Source organism: Bos javanicus, chromosome 25 (assembly GCF_032452875.1).
Source record: "Bos javanicus breed banteng chromosome 25, ARS-OSU_banteng_1.0, whole genome shotgun sequence".
In the NCBI taxonomy this organism is placed as follows: Eukaryota; Metazoa; Chordata; class Mammalia; order Artiodactyla; family Bovidae; genus Bos; species Bos javanicus.
Genome location: NC_083892.1, coordinates 32,723,342 through 32,741,375, shown reverse-complemented (window position 1 = coordinate 32,741,375; position 18,034 = coordinate 32,723,342). Strand labels below are relative to the sequence as shown.

Here is an 18,034-nt window from a genome sequence, read left to right as displayed (position 1 = left end):
TTTTCAAAATAATCTAGTCACCAAGATGATTTTTTATTCACTGCAGTTGAAGGTAGAATGAACCATATGGGAAGTAAAGGCGGTCTTAAATGCTCTCATCCTGATACCAATTGTATTTTTATAGACCAGAGCTTCTGACGCACAGCACTACTGAAGTTACTCAGCCCAGAACGAATACACCAGGTAAGAAAGTTGTGAGATCCTTTTTAAAAGCTGGTATATCAGATAGTTTCTAAGCTTTCATTAAACTTTTAATGCCATAGAATTGCTCTTTTCTCCTTTCCACTCAAAAAAATGTTTCTTGGAAGATCAACACAGGCACTCCTTGTTTTATCAAGATGAACATACCAGTTTGGAACAAACTTGAGCTTTGAATTTAGACCTGTGGTGTTCAGTAGAAATACAGCGTGTCACAAATGCAAGCCATGTATGTCATGTAAAGTTTGTACCTGGTGCGTTAGTTGACCTTTTTCGTTTCATTTATTTACACCCTTTGTTTGAATCTCCGGTGTGTATTGTGTGCTTCCAGCACCTCCCAGTTCAGGTGGCCACATTTCAAGTGCACAGCTGCCCACACGTGGCTGACGGGCCAGACCACGAGATTTAGACCTTCATCTTTTCACGAGGCCCTTGGTTTTAAAATGACAGATACTGTGATTGCAGCAGCTGTGCTGACCCTGCCCAACAGAAAAGAGCTTGAAAAGTCTCAGTCTCAGTTAGCAGAATGGTTTTATTTTCTTTATCTGAGGTATATAACTGTGCTTTTCTTTCTTTCTGATGTTTTTATTTTCCATTCCATAATGTCAGATAAAATGACCATAACGTGTAGGTCTGCATATTAGGTTCTGTACCCTTAGGAACTTCTGTTGCTAAGAACCAATAATGGGTTCTTCTGAATTTTTGTTGTTAAATCTTTTCCCATTCCTTTTTTTTCTTTCTTTTGTCTTTGCAGTTAATCATTCTCCTAATGCTAAGGTGAACTGCTGTCCAAAGTGGGTTATTTGTCTGTACTAGAGTACTGATTCTTGAGTTTTAGGTACCTGGGTGCAGCTGGTGAAAGTCATCAGTATGCTCAACAGATGGTATAATCTTTTTGTGTTCATCACGGCATGAGACGTATTTGAAAAAAAACTATACTAGGGAAACAGACCATCCTGTGCCCAGAATTCTGCCAGGGAGAAGAGGTAATGCTTAATTTCTCAGGTTGAATGCAGCTTCATCAGTCCAGCAAGTTCTTCAGAATGCATTTGGCTTAGGCAAAGAAACAAGATATTGGTGGCAGATTGGAGACTGGATGTGACAGAGACTTTACTGAGCAACGTAATTCAAACAAAAACATTCCCAAAGGTAGAGCTGTGGCATCATTAGTCTGAATGTGAAGGAAGTCTGCGTGTGAGTCTTCATTTCTCAAGACAGACCTCAAGTTCAAGCTTGTGATCATTGTGATGACTGATTTTATTAGGAGCGTTTCTCGTAGTGACTGTGAACTGAGGATGTTCAACTTGTATCATTGGAACAATCTGTAGGCACCATAGAAGTTACTCTGAGGATTAAGTGATAGTTTCAGCAGTACTTGATCTGCTGTTCTCTGGCATAGACAGTTACAGGCCTTGTATCTGAAGACACTCCATTCTCTCAGTCATTAACAGAACTTGGCCTTCGGCCATTCGTAGACCTTGGAAAGAATCAAAGCTTGTCCTTCTTCATTCCTACAAAACGGTATTTGGTCTGCCAGTGCCCTGGGTGTTAGTCTTGCCAGGCTAATTCAGGTCCTTGAGTAACTGACAGAAGTGTTGTGTCAGTCGTTGCCATCAGAGACGCCTGCCTGACTCATAGGTGACAGCTGTATGCTGAAGGGCACCTAAGGGCACTTGGTTCTCAGTCTGGGGAAAGAGAGAGGTCTCGTGTGCGAAAGCTGTGGCACTAGCCAGGTAATTGAGCTTTGCAGGGGAAGAAAGAGAAGGTAGTTGGTGCTTGGGTGGAATGGTGCAGAAATCTGTTTGTATTGGCATAGAAATACCAGAGAAGGAAGTGCAGGGTGAGGCAGAAGGGGAGCGCCAAGTTGGCAGATGCCCTTGACCCTAGAGAAGGGAGACTGCCGATTGGGTAGGAGTATTCCGATTTGCTTTATACCAGACTGACTTTGTCTAGTTGAATGGCTGAGTTACCATATTAAACCCTTGAGATGCTAGGTTTTCTTTTAAAGAAAAGGTTTTAAAGTACTTTCTTGGTAAAAGTAAAGGAAAAGAAGGAGTTTCTGAGGCTCCCAACCTTGAGCCTCAGAACGTTTCCTGCCACCTCACCCACAGACATGGCTGTGGGACTATTCATGCGCTCTCTGCCCTTTTCTCTAAATTACTCTCTCTCACCCTCCTTCCTCATCCAACACCTCCAAGCATCCTCCACGGTCCCCAAGATCACCTCTATCCTCTGCATCCTCACCTCCACCAAACAAGCTCCGATAATCTGTCCAAGTGATAACCCTACCTATCTTTTCTAATAGCTTATTTTTCTTTATTTTTATGTTGTATTTAAAGGGATATGGTTGTCTTACAAATAAAGGGTAAGGAAATAAACCAGATTACAGATGTGAATAGTGCTCAGTGACACCTCTCTAATCACACTGTCATTCATTTCTTGCTGTGATGAGTGAAGTTTTCCTTTGTGTAAATCTGTAGGCATATATGTGTTCAATAAAAAAGGAATGCCTGTTTAGAAAAGCGAATACAATTGAAGCTCCTCTAGTTGAACCTGGTACTGGAGGCCTGGGTCCTTACACAGGTGGTCCTCCTACTCCTGAGAGGGTTCTTCGATGTACCTCCAAGGAGGAGTGTTTAAAAACTATTCATTCTAAATGCTTCTGAATAAGTTCTTCTTTATCTACATTGTGCACTTAAGTTGGAATTCTGTCTTCCTGAACTTCTTGACAAGTGCAGGAAATCACTCTTTTCCTTATGAACAAAAGTTTTTGCTCTTAAGCAAAGTTGTATGAAGAGTGTCCCTGGATATACAGCTGACACTGTTACAGTGTAATATGCTGATTGTATCTCAGGTTTTAAAAAATGGCATCACTGGAGAGAATAGCATCCAGTCTGATTGTGTTAGCACCCATAAGGGACATGGTTAATCAGATTGATTTTTGCTTTCTAGTCAAAGAAGATTGGAATGTCAGAATTACCAAGCTACGGAAGCAAGTGGAAGAGATTTTTAATTTGAAATTTGGTAAGTAAAACATAGTCTTAGTTTTAAAATGTTAAGGAAAGGCAGTGTTCGGAATGAACATTTTAGCAGTTCAGGACCTAAAGAGGGAAGATCTCAGAAACTAGGTTTGACTTTCTTTCTGCTCTGACATGGCTGCTTCAACTGAGCAAGTTACCTTCTGTCCCCTGGACTCCCGATTTCTTGTGTATCAGAGCGGGAGAGTGTGGGAGGTCTCGGGAGGGACCTCAGTCCCACTGTCTGTACTTGTAACCTGGCTGACACCATGTGACACATGGGTTTGATCATCTGTTTCAACGTAGATTTGTTGACAATGGTTTCCTGGAATGCTGTCTTGAGGATTCTGACAAGGCTCAGCAAGTGTTTCAGTTGATTGGGTATGTCTCATGGAGAAGGAAGGAAGGAGTAGAGTGATGCCAGTACTCCCGGGACATTGCCGCCATGGTTTTAATATCTGATATTAGCGTTTGTGTCCTGGATCAGGAACCTTGAGTACCCTTGACCAGTCTGCTCAAGTGCATCTTCTTGCGCACCTCTTACCTTCGGCATGTGGGGTCCTAGTTCCTTGACCAGATCAGACCCAGGCCCTCAGCAGTGAAAGCGCACAGTCCCAGCCTCTGCACCACCAAGGATTCCCTCTTATCTTTTAAACAAGATGCTGGGTTCAAGGGCTAGGTACTTGCCATATGGCTGTAGTTCATTTCCTCCCAGAGCACAGAGATAATTTTGTTTGTCCTGTGGGATAGTTAATTGTCCTGTCCTTTGAAGTGTTAAGATGTTCCTTTTATTTTTTAGGCTTGTTCTTCAGTTTCCCCAGTGTACTAAGTAAGATACCTACAATGTTAAGTGGAAGTTGCTAGAGTGTTGGGGACTTTGGCCCAGTGTATTTGAGCATGCACAGATGTCAGCTACACTTCCTGTGCTGATCACTTGGAGAATATATGCAAATAGCAAGTCATTATGCCATACACTGGAAGCTAACATACTGTTATATGTTCATTGTATCACAGTTTAAAAATACACATAATAAAAGCATAAAAAGAAACTGCTGTCAGACAGAAGTAAAAGATTGTCTATAAAGTTTTACCTTTTGTAAGTTCTGTTCTCTTACACTTTCAGCTCAAGCTCTTGGACTCACAGAAGCAGTAAAAGTACCATACCCGGTGTTTGAATCAAACCCCGAGTTCCTCTATGTAGAAGGCTTGCCAGAAGGAATTCCCTTTCGAAGCCCTACCTGGTTTGGAATTCCAAGACTGGAAAGGATTGTCCGTGGAAGTAATAAAATCAAGTTTGTTGTTAAAAAGTAAGTTCTCTTTGCCATTGCAATCCTTTCTGGAATTTAGGCAATTAAGTTGTATTTCTGTTGAAAATCTTCTTAACTTGGGGTTACGGCTAAGCCTTTGAGGTCCATGACAGAAGGTGTAGCATGAGCCTGGGGCCTCACCTTGTCCGTTGCTGCTGTTCTTTAACCTGCACTTGATTTTTATTTTTCCCCTTGATTTTCTTCATCAGTACAAGGAGAGTTGTACTTGCCCCACAGTGGTGGTGCTGACATTTGCTGAGAGATGCTATAAGTATCTTATCCATACATACTTGAAGAAAGAAAGAAAGTGCTGATTTTTAATGTGCTCTGTTTATTCCTGGTTAAACTTATGGGCAACTGAATTTCAACAATTAAGTTTCTCGTTTATATGTCTCCAGAATTTCAGGAGCTGAAGAAACTAAACTCCTGTTAGTTCTCATTTTCATGAAAGTGAAAGTCGCTCAGTCGCTCCGACCTTTTGCCACCCCATGGACTGTACAGTCTGTGGAATTCTCCAGGCCAGAATACTGGAGTGGGTAGCCTTTCCCTTCTCCAGGGGATCTTCCCAACCCAGGGATTGAACCCAGATCTCCTGCATTGCAGGTGGATTCCTTACCAGCTGAGCCACAAGGGAAGCCCAAGAATACTGGAGTGGGTCACCTTTCCCTTCTCCAGGGGATCTTCCCAACCCAGGAATCAAACTGGGGTCTCCTGCGTTGCAGGCAGATTCTTTACCAACTGAGCTATCATGAAGTCATTTACTCTTCCTAAAATCTTTTAGCAGCTAGTTATGGGAAGGAAAAGTGATTTTTTTTGGTCCACAATGATAGAGATTATTTTTGCCTTACGAGTTATTTTGTGGTCACTTTCATTTAAAAAAAAATTGGTCATCACAAGTTTTACTAGCTATGAAGACCAGTATTATACTGGCCACTAACGTTTCTTGGTTTTCTCTCTAGACCTGAACTAGTTATTTCCTACTTGCCTCCTGGAATGGCTAGTAAAATAAACACTAAAGGTAAGAGATTATGTATACCTTTATTATACTTCGGTGTGGCAGAAATTTGCGGGGGGGGCAGGTGGCTTTTGATTTGTTTTTGAGCTTTTTAAGATCTTTCATTTAATGCCTGCCCCACCCCCCCAAAAGTAAACATTTCATTGGCAGTTTCATATTGCAGTCATCCTTCACTCATGTGTCCACAGCTTTGTTGAGACTCATATGGAGTATTATACCATCAGTTTGACTCTTCAGGTTTCTTTGAAAAGAGCCAAACTGAATTTCAGTACTCTGCTTTTATAGAGTATTCCTTATGGATTTTTTACAATATCCAAAAGAAATGGTATCTGCTCACTTTACAGCTTTGCAGTCCCCGAAAAGACCACGAAGCCCCGGGAGTAATTCGAAAGTTCCTGAAATTGAGGTCACTGTGGAAGGTGAGGTTGCTCTGTGGCCCGTTTCTGTCTACTGTCCAGTTCACTGATTACAGCTGTTGCTTCTTCACTCTAGTGTTGACATTTTTAGGAAAATGGGCCTTCACAAAACTTGTTTTAGGTGTGGAAGGCTAACCTGTGGTAAGTCTAGAGTTCTAAATGTTTTTAATCAACAGTTTCAAGTAGAAGATGAGATTTCTCCTCAGCCTCGCCACTACGTGTTACTTTCTGCTTCTAGATAATACCCTTCCTAATGAGTGTCCGTTCCTTTTTACTGCTGAGTAATGTTCCATTGTGTGGATGTGGACTGCATTTTGTTTATTTATTCATCACCTGATGGACATCTGGGTTGTACCACTTTTTGGCTGTTTATGAGTAATGCCACTCTGAGTATTCATGTACAAGGGCAGTGGTGGGTTAATGAAAAGCTCTTTGACCTGCCTTCAGGGTGATGGGGAGAAGAGATCCAGCTTCTCCAGAAATACCTTGCTTTTATCACTGTGCCATTTAAGAAAGTTTTGGTTTTTATTCAGTGGCTTGAAGTAATTAAAGATTAGAATGTTGAGTCTTCATATTTTATTGAATTCTGAGGCCATAGTCAGGCTTTTAGTGGAAAACAACTCAGAACCCATAGCATTGTTTCTGTGTATTTCTTAGAATTCAAAGAAAAGATATGTAAAAAATAGCTAGAGAATCCAAAGGAGAGCTTCATAGTGTAGAGGATATGCTTGTATCTCAAGTTGTGTTTGTGTTCAGAGGCTGAAAGAAAAACCTAAAGGCAAACATAAGTGACCAGTGGCTTAAAAATGGTGTGATGAATCATGAAGTGAACTGAAAGTTCCTCATATCAGCCAGAAAGCTAGATGTGTTCTGGGGGAAAATGCCTCGTTGTAGGGACGGAAATAGAAAAACGGACAGAGGTCTGTAGAACTCACGGAAGTGGCCTTTTGCTTTGCAGACAGCTTATGTCCTCATTGGACTCAACTTTTCCAGCACAAGTTGGCCTTCAAGAGCAGGTTGTACAGAATTCACTAGCAGGTGATTGATTGTGTGTGCTGACTATTTTTTGTTTGTTTGTTTATTTTTTATCCTTCTTTAGGCCCTAATAATAGCAATCCTCAAACCTCAGCCGTTCGAACCCCTACCCAGACGAATGGTTCTAATGTTCCCTTCAAGCCTCGAGGGAGAGAGTTTTCCTTTGGTAAATATATACTTCATTTTTCTTGATTTCATTACTTCAAATAAAAGGAATTAGTAAAATACTGTATTTTACTAGTTGCACTGCTTTTTAATTTGGTGAATTAGTATATATTAACAGTTAGAGGTGAAGACTACAGAGCCAGATTGAGTTCAAATCTGGCACTAGTATTTATGATTCCATGACCTTGAGCAAGCTGCTTACCCTCTCTGTGCCGTTTCCTTGTCTGTAGATGGAGATAACATTATTTCCGGTTCCATAGGGTGATTTGTAAGATGATAAATACAGATCATCTAAAGGGTAGAGCTGTATCTGGCACAGAGTAGATACTATAATTGTTTGGGGAGGGTGTATTTTGTTCTTTGTTTATTTTGTTAATTTGTAGCTGACATATTAGTAATATAATAAGTTAAATTAGTTGCTCAGTTGTGTCCGACTATTTGCAACCCCATGGACGGTAGCCCACCAGGCTCCTCCATCCATGGACCTTCCCAGGTCTCCAACATTGCAGACAGACTCTTTATCGTCTGTCCAGGGAACCCCAGTTCCTTTATCGTTACCAGGGAATCCCAGTAATGTTATAAAACAGTTAAATAATGCATTAGGATTAGAATAGTTACCAAGACATGACTGTGTTGAAAACCTATGTATTTTTTATTTTCCGCTGAGTAAAGATGCACAATAAAAGAAGATGAAGAAGTTCCTAACCTTGGATGTATACTAGTAACTATTACTAAAATTTTTTTCTGCGTTTTTTTTTTTCATGCAGAGGCCTGGAATGCCAAAATCACAGACCTAAAACAGAAAGTTGAAAATCTTTTCAATGAAAAATGTGGTAAGTTTATTTTGAAGTATTATTGTTATTAAAATATGAGGTAGCTTTTTTATAAAACAGAAAAATGTGATCAATGTAAAAATGTTCAACATTTAAATATTATCATCAGATGTGTGTGGGTTTGTAGGCATGAATTTGATCGTTTTTCCCACATTTCTTCAAGAAATTGACATTTTCCTAAAATTAAAATTCATGTGATTTTTTTTAAAGAATAGTTTGAGTAGCTGCAAAATGTAGTTTGAATGCTTTTTTTTTTAAGGTTTAATTTTTCAAAAAATTATGTATATGAGAAACGATAAGTGTGTTTTGCTTTTTTAGGTGAAGCTCTTGGCCTTAAACAAGCTGTGAAAGTGCCGTTCGCATTATTTGAGTCTTTCCCAGAAGACTTTTATGTGGAAGGCTTACCCGAGGGTGTGCCATTCCGACGACCGTCTACTTTTGGCATTCCAAGGCTGGAGAAGATACTCAGAAACAAAGCCAAAATTAAGTTCATCATTAAAAAGTAAGGAAATAAGATGAAACGAGCTTGCCCCCTGAGTTGGTACAGTTTGACTCTGGGAGATGGTATGTGGATTCAGCTTTGGGGCCCTAGACTCAGAGAAGCTCTTTATACTTCTTCTGCTGCTGCTGCTAAGTCACTTCAGTCGTGTCTGACTGTGTGTGACCCCATAGACGGAGCCCACCAGGCTCCCCCGTCCCTGGGATTCTCCAGGCAAGAACACTGGAGTGGGTTGCCATTTCTTTCTCCAATGCATGGAAGTGAAAAGTGAAAGTGAAGTTGCTCAGTCGTGTCTGACTTAGCGACCCCATGGACTGCAGCCCACCAGGCTCCTCCATCCATGGGGATTTCCAGGCAAGAGTACTGGAGTGGGGTGCCATTGCCTTCTCCGCTTTATACTTCTATATATATTTAAAAATTTTTGTAAGTGGTCAAAAGAGGGAAGGAGGGCTGTGAGTTACCAGAGGGATAACAACTTGATTTTGCAAGTCTCCTTATAGTCATATTTTTACTGGTTGATACGGCTGGAATCTTAAGTGGAGGTTCAGTGTTCTAAAGCCTTTTTATTTCTCCAGTTTACAGAATAGTTTAAATCTCTCTTCTGTTTGCTTGGGATCTGTGAATTATGCCAGCACAGCTGAAGGAGATGAAAGTAACTGGAGTTAATAAAATATGTGTCAGTGTCCAGCAATTGTTCAAAATTAGTTGAAAGGAATTTTAGGGTTTTTTTATTTATTAATGGCCACCCTCTGTACTTTGAGCCAGGTCTCTAGAGGCTAAGACCCTGCCTCTGCTTCCTCAGAGAGACAGACTGTTTAACTTTTACTTTTTGGCCTTGCCATGAGGCATGTGGGATCTTAGTTCCTCAGCCATGGGTCAAACCTACGTTCCTTTATTGGAAGCCTGTTATTGAAGTCTTAACCAGTACCTCCAGGGAAGACCCAAGAGAGACAGAGTCTTGGTGCTTGACTTTTCACAGCCTGTCTTTATATTTCCATGCTACCTGCATGCAGGACTCTTGTGTTTGCTTCTTAAGCCTAGCGTTGCATCTTTCCAGGATATATTGAAACCATAGAAAGAAGCTATTTAAACTAAAGAGGGCTTGGTGGATGTTAAAATCACAATTATAGTTCGTCTTTTTGTGTGTGTTCCTTTAGATATCCATGTTATTTCTGCTCCTGCTAAGAATGTGTATGTATAGAAAGTTCCTAGCTTTTTCAGTATCTTACTTGTTTAATTTTTAATGTTTTCCTATTGGAATACTAACACACGTGCTTTTTCTCTTGTTTTTAGGCCAGAAATGTTTGAGACTGCAATTAAGGAGAGCACCTCCTCATCTAAGAGCCCTCCAAGTAAGCATTTTGCTACAGAAAACACTTTCTCAGACACTTACTTTGCAGCAGTAGTTTTAAAAATTATTGCGAGAGTAGCTGTTGAAATAAAACCTGGAAAGTGCATTCAAAGTTGGGGTGTGTCTAGTTTACGATTTTTAAGTTTTTAATAACTTAAGGATCTCTACATGTCTGATGCGCCACAAAACAGCATGAGGAAGACAAAAAATGAAAAACGCCTTTCAGGAAGCCCAGCGTCACAGAACAAGAAAACACGTCATGAGGAGCAAAGTTGCCTTAAAATGTGGTCTTAAAGTCTGTATTGTAGCATTAGGGAAGATTTAATTACATTTTGTATATGTTTTAATCTGAGGTTTCCATTTTCAGGAAAAATCAATTCATCACCCAGTGTTAATACTACTGCATCAGGTGTTGAAGACCTTAACATCATTCAGGTGACAATTCCAGGTATGATCTCTCTGCCTTAATTATAGCTTGTTAGGGCTTCATGGAGATTGAATATACTGTACATTGTCTGTTGTTCCCCTAACCCCTGCAGAAATTATTAACCAAATACATCACCATGTCTGTTTATATCTATAAACAGTGCTTGGCAATTACTAGATTCAACATGAGCTAAAACCTGTACGCTACTCAGATGCCTAGTGTGTTTAAAAAATTTGTGTGAAACGGCAAGCAAAACTCTTTATAACTGGAATGATGTTGCATTTTCAGTTTAATGCTATTATTAAATTGTTTGGTTAAATCATTTCAATCTTGATCGATTTTTTAAAAAAACATTCCCCAAACATAAAATTACATAAAGCACCTAAAAATGTATCTGGTATTAAAATGGCATTGTTAAGTTACAGCTTTCTCTTAACCTTTTTAGACGATGATAATGAAAGACTATCAAAAGTTGAAAAAGCTCGACAGCTAAGAGAGCAAGTTAATGACCTCTTCAGTCGAAAATTTGGTAAGTTTTACGTTTGTGTATGGCTTTCCAGGTGTCTCAGCATCTGCCTGCCAATCAGGAAACGCAGGTTCCATCTCTGGGTTGGGAAAATCCCCTGGAGGTGGAAATGGCCGCCCACTTCAATATTCTTGTCTGGGAAATCCCGTGAACAGAGGAGCCTGGTGACTCTTACAGTCCATAGGGTTGCAAAGAGTCAGACATGACTGAGCATGGATGCAGGCATTTGCATAGTACAGCTTGCAATAAGCCAGGAAAACTTTGACTCAGTTAGATCTTAAAACTGAATTATGCTCAAGTAGTTGTCATCTGTGCGTCTGTAAACCCTCACTAAGGTGGACTCTCTGCTTTTATGCCATTTGTCTCACTATAGGTGAAGCCATTGGGATGGGTTTCCCCGTGAAGGTTCCTTACAGGAAAATCACAATTAACCCTGGCTGTGTGGTGGTTGATGGCATGCCCCCCGGAGTGTCATTCAAAGCCCCCAGCTATCTGGAAATCAGCTCCATGAGAAGGATCTTAGATTCTGCTGAGTTCATTAAATTCACAGTCATTAGGTACGTGAGAGTGACTTGCTTGGTCATAAGAATGAACCTGCAGATCACTGAGGCCAAGTCATCTTCCAAAATGTGATCCTCTGTAGTAAGTTTACTGTGCGATGACATGAACTAATACAGTCCTTTAGTTACTGTGAGATTCTTCCGTCCTTGTGCTGACTCTTCATTCTCTGGTTTTTAAGGCAAGGTGTTGTTAGCACACCGTGACCTGTGGGCCAGCTCCAGCCCGCCACGTTTTTATTTTTATGTGTTGTTAAAACCCAGTCACTCCTGCTTGTTTACACATTGTCTGTGGCTGCCTTCATATTGCAGTGATAAAATTAAGTAGCTGGGACAGAGACAGTGTGGTCTGGAAGTATTTATGTTTGGCCCTGTACAGGAAAATGTTGCCAGCCCCTGCCTGCGGCCTCTCATCCCAGGCTTCAGGTCAGACAAGGATCCAGTGCTAAGCCGCTTCTGTCTCCTTGTCTGTGCAGTGAGATGGTAGTTGTTCCCTTTGAGAGTGTGAGCTGCTTACCCACAGAGTAGGCATGGTTGCCACATTGCACACTCACAGCACTGTGAGGATTCCAGTCATTGATGTGCTTGTCACAGTAAGTGCTACACACGTCCCCTTTGCCGTCACCCAGGTAGAAGTGCCCAGGGCCCTTCACGCTTCTCTTCCACCTCCCCCAAACTTCAAGTTCCTACTGTCTGCTTAGGACCAACACTCAGAAATAGTTAATGTCTTATCCTCCCAAAGCTTCTTCTCATTTCACTAAAATTACTCTGATTTCCCATTATTTATTTGTGTGTGTGTGTGTGTGGAAAACAGTCGTGGTTGTTGGTTTTTGTTTCAATGTATTCGTTTTTAGTTGAAGAATAGTTGCTTTACAGTATGGTGTTGGTTTCTGCCATACGTCAACATGAATCTGCCATAGGTATACCTGTGTCCCCTCCCACGTGCCCCCCCATCCCACCCCTCTAGGTTGTCCCAGAGCCCCTGAGTTCCCTGAGTCATCAAATTCCCACTTGTTGTCTAGCTCACACGTGGTCGTGTGTATGTCTCCATGCTACTCTGCCTGTTCGTCCCTCCCTCTCCTTCCCCTTCACTCTTCCACCTCCCCAGAACTTAGCTGTGGTTAAATATACCCATTCATTGTCCAACTCCCACTGTCTGCTTAGGACCGACACTCAGAAATAGCTAATATGTTACTTTCCCAAAGCCTTTTCTCATTTTACTAAAATTACTCTCTTTCCCTTTACGTTGTTCCTATTCGCCCCCCCCCCACCCCCGCCCCCGCTATCTTTGGTGTAGCATTTTCTAATAATGTGCCCTAATTGTTACTTATCTGTCTGTAGGTTTAAAAGTAGAAGATTAAATGATAGTGGACAGCTTTTGTGTTTTTAGCACATAAGTAACATGGGCTAAATGTTAGTTGAATAAAAATATACATGTAAATTCTCATAGAGTAAAAAAAACACTTGTACCATCTGTTTCTCTCTTCAGACCATTTCCAGGACTTGTGATTAATAACCGTGAGTATTTCTGGATGTCTTTTTTTTTTTTTCTCTTCTGGGATTTGAGAAACGGGGATGGGTGGGCTTATGCAGGTCTGCGTGTACACTTACAGACGTAATCCAGCAGTAATCATTCAGTCGTTGTTTTAGCCCTCAGTATAAAGCACCGGTCACTTGTGGACGTGATATTGGGCAAGTTGCTTACTTTTGAAAATCTGTTTACTTACTCATGTAATCAAATAGTAATGATACGTGCACCCATTTGGGCAGTTTTAGAGCATTTAAAGGACACGTTGTGTGTAAGCCTCTGACGCAGTGACTGGCGGGCTCCTCACTGTGTGAATAGAAAGTGGTAACACAGCGCTGCTGCACCCATTCGCTTATGTCAGATTCGGAAATTACAGCAGAGCAACCTGCAAAGCCTAAAATATTTACTCATTGCCTCTTTGTGATGAGGTTTGTCGACTCCTGATCTATAGTGTGTGTTCAGTAAGCACAATCTATATTTATTCCTGTTTTTACCATTACTATTATTTTCTGATTACCGGGCTAGAAAAAGCAAGTCTTCTAACATGATTTAGCGGCTTCTGTTAATATTGAGGCGTTGTGTCTGGCAGTCACTGGGCTCTCAGATAATCTTGCACAAACAAGTGTAAGTCTTCTTCCAGTCCCTGATATTCCTGTCATTTTAAACAGGTTTTGTGTGTGTGTGTGTTGTTGTTGGTTTTTTTTGTGTGAAACAATTATGCTAATATGGTTTATGTTCTTCTATTACCTTTCTTGTTAAAAATTTTCCAAAGTGACAGTTTTCCTTAATTGATACACCATTAGCATTTCCGTCATTTTTCCAGCCGGTACCCTCTCAGCTCTTTAACATCCATCTGCATTGAGCGCTCTGTTCTACACTTGTTGGGAAAGTGTCCGGGAGTTTTCAGGGACCGCTGCGCAGCTGAGCCCTGGGAGGCGTTGGCTCCCCGCCTGAGCTGAGTCACGCGGCTGTTGTGCCTGTCCCCGCTGCCCCGCTGGGCTTCACGCTGTCGATGCTCTTTGGCTGCCTTGCCCGTAGCGTCACGGATTTGGTCTCGTCTCTTCTGCCTCCCAGTTTTGACTTTCATTTTATCCTAAAATGTATTTATTTGCTTGTTCCCCCAAGCCCACTAGTTCTTTTTCAGTAGATTCTGTTGTATTATACTCTCTATCTTGGCCAAGTGTGTCAGTATTTGGGGATGTCAATAATGAATGAAAGGAAATCTTGCTTTGTAGATTTTTCAGTCATCTTCGGCATTCAGCTTTAATTAATACCAGAGATCTTTAAATGACCAACCCCATGATAAGGTGTGGGGGTTTTGTTTTGTCTTGTTGTTTGGAAAACTTTTTTGATTGCAATTCATCTCTCTTCTATGTAACTTTTAATTTCAAAAGACATTGTATCTTACGGCTCCTTACCCCTTTACTGTATGTGTAAAGTGTTCAGTGTTGTTCTTTTCCTTCTGTGTAATAATTTACAGAATTTTATGGTAATTACTATGAGTTAGTTACTTGAATGGGACCTACCGCAACTTTTCATCTTTGTTCCCTCCTTCTCATAAGGAAAACAGCGTCTCTTATAGCAGAGTCAGAGCATCAGAGTAGAGAATGTATGCAAAAATGCTTTTCAAATGCAGCAGTGTATCATTATTACTTAAATGAATCTGCTTTCTTTTCAGAGTTGGTTGATCAGAATGAGTCAGAAGGCCCAGTGATCCAAGGTAAATTAAGCAGGGTGAAACATGGAAATATTCCTGCTTACACAGTAAACCAGATCACATCGATTGTGTGGCCTCCCGTGCTAATGTGTACCTAACTCTAAGGAACGTTAATTCCACAGCACACATGTCCACATGTATGCACACACTCGAGCACATGCAGACTCGGTTCCTTTGACTCCTTAGTCTGAAAGCCTAGGTGGGCTCACATGTAGGTCCTCACTGAGAACTGGACCGCATGCCGTTGGCTCCGCCTTCCCATGTCAAGCTCAAGCTCAGGCACTGAGACCAGTGGTGTTGAGTGTGGTTGTGTGACGAGAAGGTTGTCTTTTAACTTGGTGCCTTGTGCCCTTCATTTCTAATGGTTGCTGTAAGCCAGACTGTTGGCTGAAAATGCATGTGTTGTAGTTTTAAAGATTCCTTAGAAGCAAGTGTTTGTTGAGGCCTGCTGTGTGCTTCACTGAAAGCAATGAAAGACTCATTAAAGGGATCCCGCAGAAGGGAGGGGAAAAGACATAGAGAACCTCCTGCTTTCCTGCTGGATCTGTGTTAAGATTGTTATTGATTGTGTAAGATAGCAGGTTTCAGGAAAGCAGATTTTTGACAGTCCAGTTGAGTAACCGTGTTTTTAATTCCCCAAATTTGTAGCTGTTGTTTGATCCTAGATGGGAGCTTTGTGTATGTCTAGAGAGCTTCCTCCCTCTAGGCTTTTTACGTAACCGAAGTCGACTTTTGATCAGTGTTTTAATAAAGTCTTCGTGTGTTTCTCTTCAGAATCAGCTGAGCCAACCCAGTTGGAGGTTCCTGCAACCGAAGGTAAAAAGGGTAGCCTGGTTGTCAAAAACTGAAGTGCCAAAGACAAAGAATTAACTGTGGTTTAGAAGCTCTTTACCTGGAACCACGTGGTGATTTTGTTCCTTGGTTTCTGGGTCAAGTGGGTTTGTCGTTTATGCCCAGAAGCATTGTATTTAGAGATGACTTACAGGTTCTTTTCTTCCATCTTCCCAAATGACTCTTAATGAATTCTGAAATTGTTGAATGATGGCTGTGTAACCTAGATCCAGCTGGTGTGGGGCCTTTACATGCATAATTAATAAGGCGTTTGTGACTTTGAAAATCTAAGTAACAAAATTTAGAAGTTGGCTGCTAGAGAAGAGTCTCTAGTTGCTACCATTTTTAGTATCCTATCGAGTTGTAATGAATAGTTTGGTATGAGTAGCTGTATAATCCAGCAGATCTGCCTTCGTAGCATAGTTAATCGGTTCCCTTTTGTTTTTCTTGATAGAAATAAAGGAGACTGATGGAAACTCCCAAATCAAGCAAGAACCAGACCCTACGTGGTAGAACTCTTCCCTCCCAGGGTAAATCAGCTTCTGTGTCCAGGACACCATGTAGTGTCTGGGAGAGCCTCCCTGCATATCCGTAAGCTGAAGTGCTTTCCCTGCTTCAGCCGTAAACGGTGGCCCACCTTCGGGGCACGTGAGGACCACGTGTAAGCATCCTGGGTGGTCTGAGCTAGCGGGCTCGAGCACGGAGAGTTTCCTTGGATCAACGCATGTCTATCAGGCAGAGATGTTAAAGCGCTTTGCCTCCCATGGAAAGTGTTTTGTTTCTGATCTGTAGGTTAATTCTTGGCCTTGCCGTTGGATGCCCTGTGAGTCGGTGTCACCAGCCTGACTCTCCCCTAGTCACTGTAACAGTATTTGCAGTCTGGCTGAGCCACACAATCCATGGTGTATCTTGGTATGATTTGGCCTGATCCAGTCATTCTAAACATCTTAAACCTTTCCAGGAGGGGCGTTCCTAGACCAGGAGTTAGTGAGACTTGGTGTTCATGTCGGGCTGAACCTCACTCAGCCCCAGCATTGACTGTTTTCATGATAGTTAGAGGGTACAGTTATCTCCCACCTGTAGCTGACCCTATGGTTTTTTTATACGGAGACTTTTTTGGTCATGGAATGGGCCATGTACCTCCAGTCCCTAGACTGAAATGGTAATTAAGTTGTGGTATTAGTGAAAATCATAAATTCCTATAATCAGATTAACCTGTTTTCTTGCTTGTCTGTTTTCTCTCCTGTTTTAGCTTAAAGTATCAGTGGGTGAGAAGAGCTTTTTGGACCTGTTACTGCCCCAGGCTGTGTAATATACTTGTATAACAGAAATACCTTCTATACAAACCTTTTTTTCTACTTTTAGATAGAAATGTCTACTTTTTCAGCAGTTCTGTGAATTGAATTAAAGAGCAGAGTGACTGTAGATTTGGAATGGCTGGTTTCCTTGGGAATGTATTATAAGGATTTTACAGCAGTGCTGGAAAACGACAGGGAAATGACAGGGGTGGAGCTCATCAGATGTTTTACATGTTCAGCAGAGCCTTCAGCGACGGTGTTTGTTTTCCAATCAAGCGAAGATATCTCCTACTGGAACATCTCAGCTTCGGCAGTGAAGAAAACCCCTGTGATATAGTTCAGCTCTTTAGTTTTTCTATTGGAGAAAATCATTTAAATGACCCTTTTGTTCACGGCTCTCCTTAATGACTGAGTGAACAGTTAGTATCTGTATATTTGACTAAACCTTTTCCTAAGCTCTCTATCATGGTTCATATGTTTTTTATCATCATGAAAACACAACCATCAGGACCAGCTAACAGCCAGTAAGAGGTCGGTAATCTCAGCGTGTGGCTTATAGATGGAATACAGAGACCCTCTTCCATCCACATTTACTTTTCATCCAAATAAAATGCATGGCGAACCAGAAGTTTGAGGTCAGGTCTGAGTGTTGGGGCGAGCTGAGTGACGTTAGAGCCTCACTGCTGTGAGCCCAGTCGTGGTGTGGAATTCTGTGGAACACCACCCCAGCTCGGCTCAGAACTTGGGGAGGGGGGTTTCGTTGCCTTCTTTACTCTGCGGTTGAACCGGTGACACTGAGGCCCCAGTGTGGGCAGCGAGGGATCCGTCAGCTGACCAGGCACCCTCTGACATTCTGCGCCATCTGTAGGAGAATCTTACATGTGTTGAGATTTCACCAACAGTAAGAGATGTAAAATACCAGCTATACGAAGAGCTAGAGTATGTGATGGCATAGAGTTTTCATTAGCTTTATCACAATATTCACAATGGAGAATTATATTACATGGTAGCAGAAATAGGCATTTTTATGTGTTGCTTATATTTTACCTCAAATTAAATTGTAGATATAGGGTAATAAATAAAATCCATCCATGCCTTTCACACACTAATCATTTCTTTCTAAGGTGTTTTCATGACTGTCGGGAAACCTGGGGCGGCTCGGCGGTAGGCGGATTATGAGGTGAGGTCAGGTCGCCACTGTCCAGAGGCTCCGTGCCTCGTCAGGACACCCCTGCGGGGCTGAGTCTGAGACCGCTGTGCCTCTGGTCTGTGCTGGGGCTGGAGCCCCCACCTGTTTGTCCGTGACCTGCCAAC

The 18,034-nt window shown here is 41.7% G+C and overlaps 1 protein-coding gene across 10 annotated transcripts in view; it reads left to right on the top strand.

Annotated features, from left to right (window-relative positions):
- The window catches only part of GTF2I (general transcription factor IIi), an 82,353-nt gene extending 64,524 nt beyond the window's left edge, over positions 1-17,829 (top strand). For 8 of the 10 annotated variants that reach the window (XM_061401858.1, XM_061401855.1, XM_061401857.1 and 5 more), the window contains 17 exons: positions 125-183; positions 3,151-3,222; positions 4,339-4,522; positions 5,482-5,540; positions 5,882-5,956; positions 7,053-7,154; positions 7,921-7,986; positions 8,305-8,488; positions 9,779-9,837; positions 10,204-10,284; positions 10,709-10,792; positions 11,163-11,346; positions 12,836-12,864; positions 14,553-14,594; positions 15,366-15,407; positions 15,877-15,952; positions 16,675-17,829. In XM_061401858.1, coding sequence (XP_061257842.1) covers positions 125-183; positions 3,151-3,222; positions 4,339-4,522; positions 5,482-5,540; positions 5,882-5,956; positions 7,053-7,154; positions 7,921-7,986; positions 8,305-8,488; positions 9,779-9,837; positions 10,204-10,284; positions 10,709-10,792; positions 11,163-11,346; positions 12,836-12,864; positions 14,553-14,594; positions 15,366-15,407; positions 15,877-15,935 — 1,381 coding nt within the window. In that variant the 3' untranslated portion in view covers positions 15,936-15,952; positions 16,675-17,829. Of the gene's footprint in view, positions 1-124; positions 184-3,150; positions 3,223-4,338; positions 4,523-5,481; positions 5,541-5,881; positions 5,957-7,052; positions 7,155-7,920; positions 7,987-8,304; positions 8,489-9,778; positions 9,838-10,203; positions 10,285-10,708; positions 10,793-11,162; positions 11,347-12,835; positions 12,865-14,552; positions 14,595-15,365; positions 15,408-15,876; positions 15,953-16,674 lie in introns of those variants that run through there. The other 2 variants (XM_061401850.1, XR_009733573.1) reach the window with 2 other exon arrangements.
- The last annotated feature ends 205 nt before the right edge of the window (positions 17,830-18,034 follow it).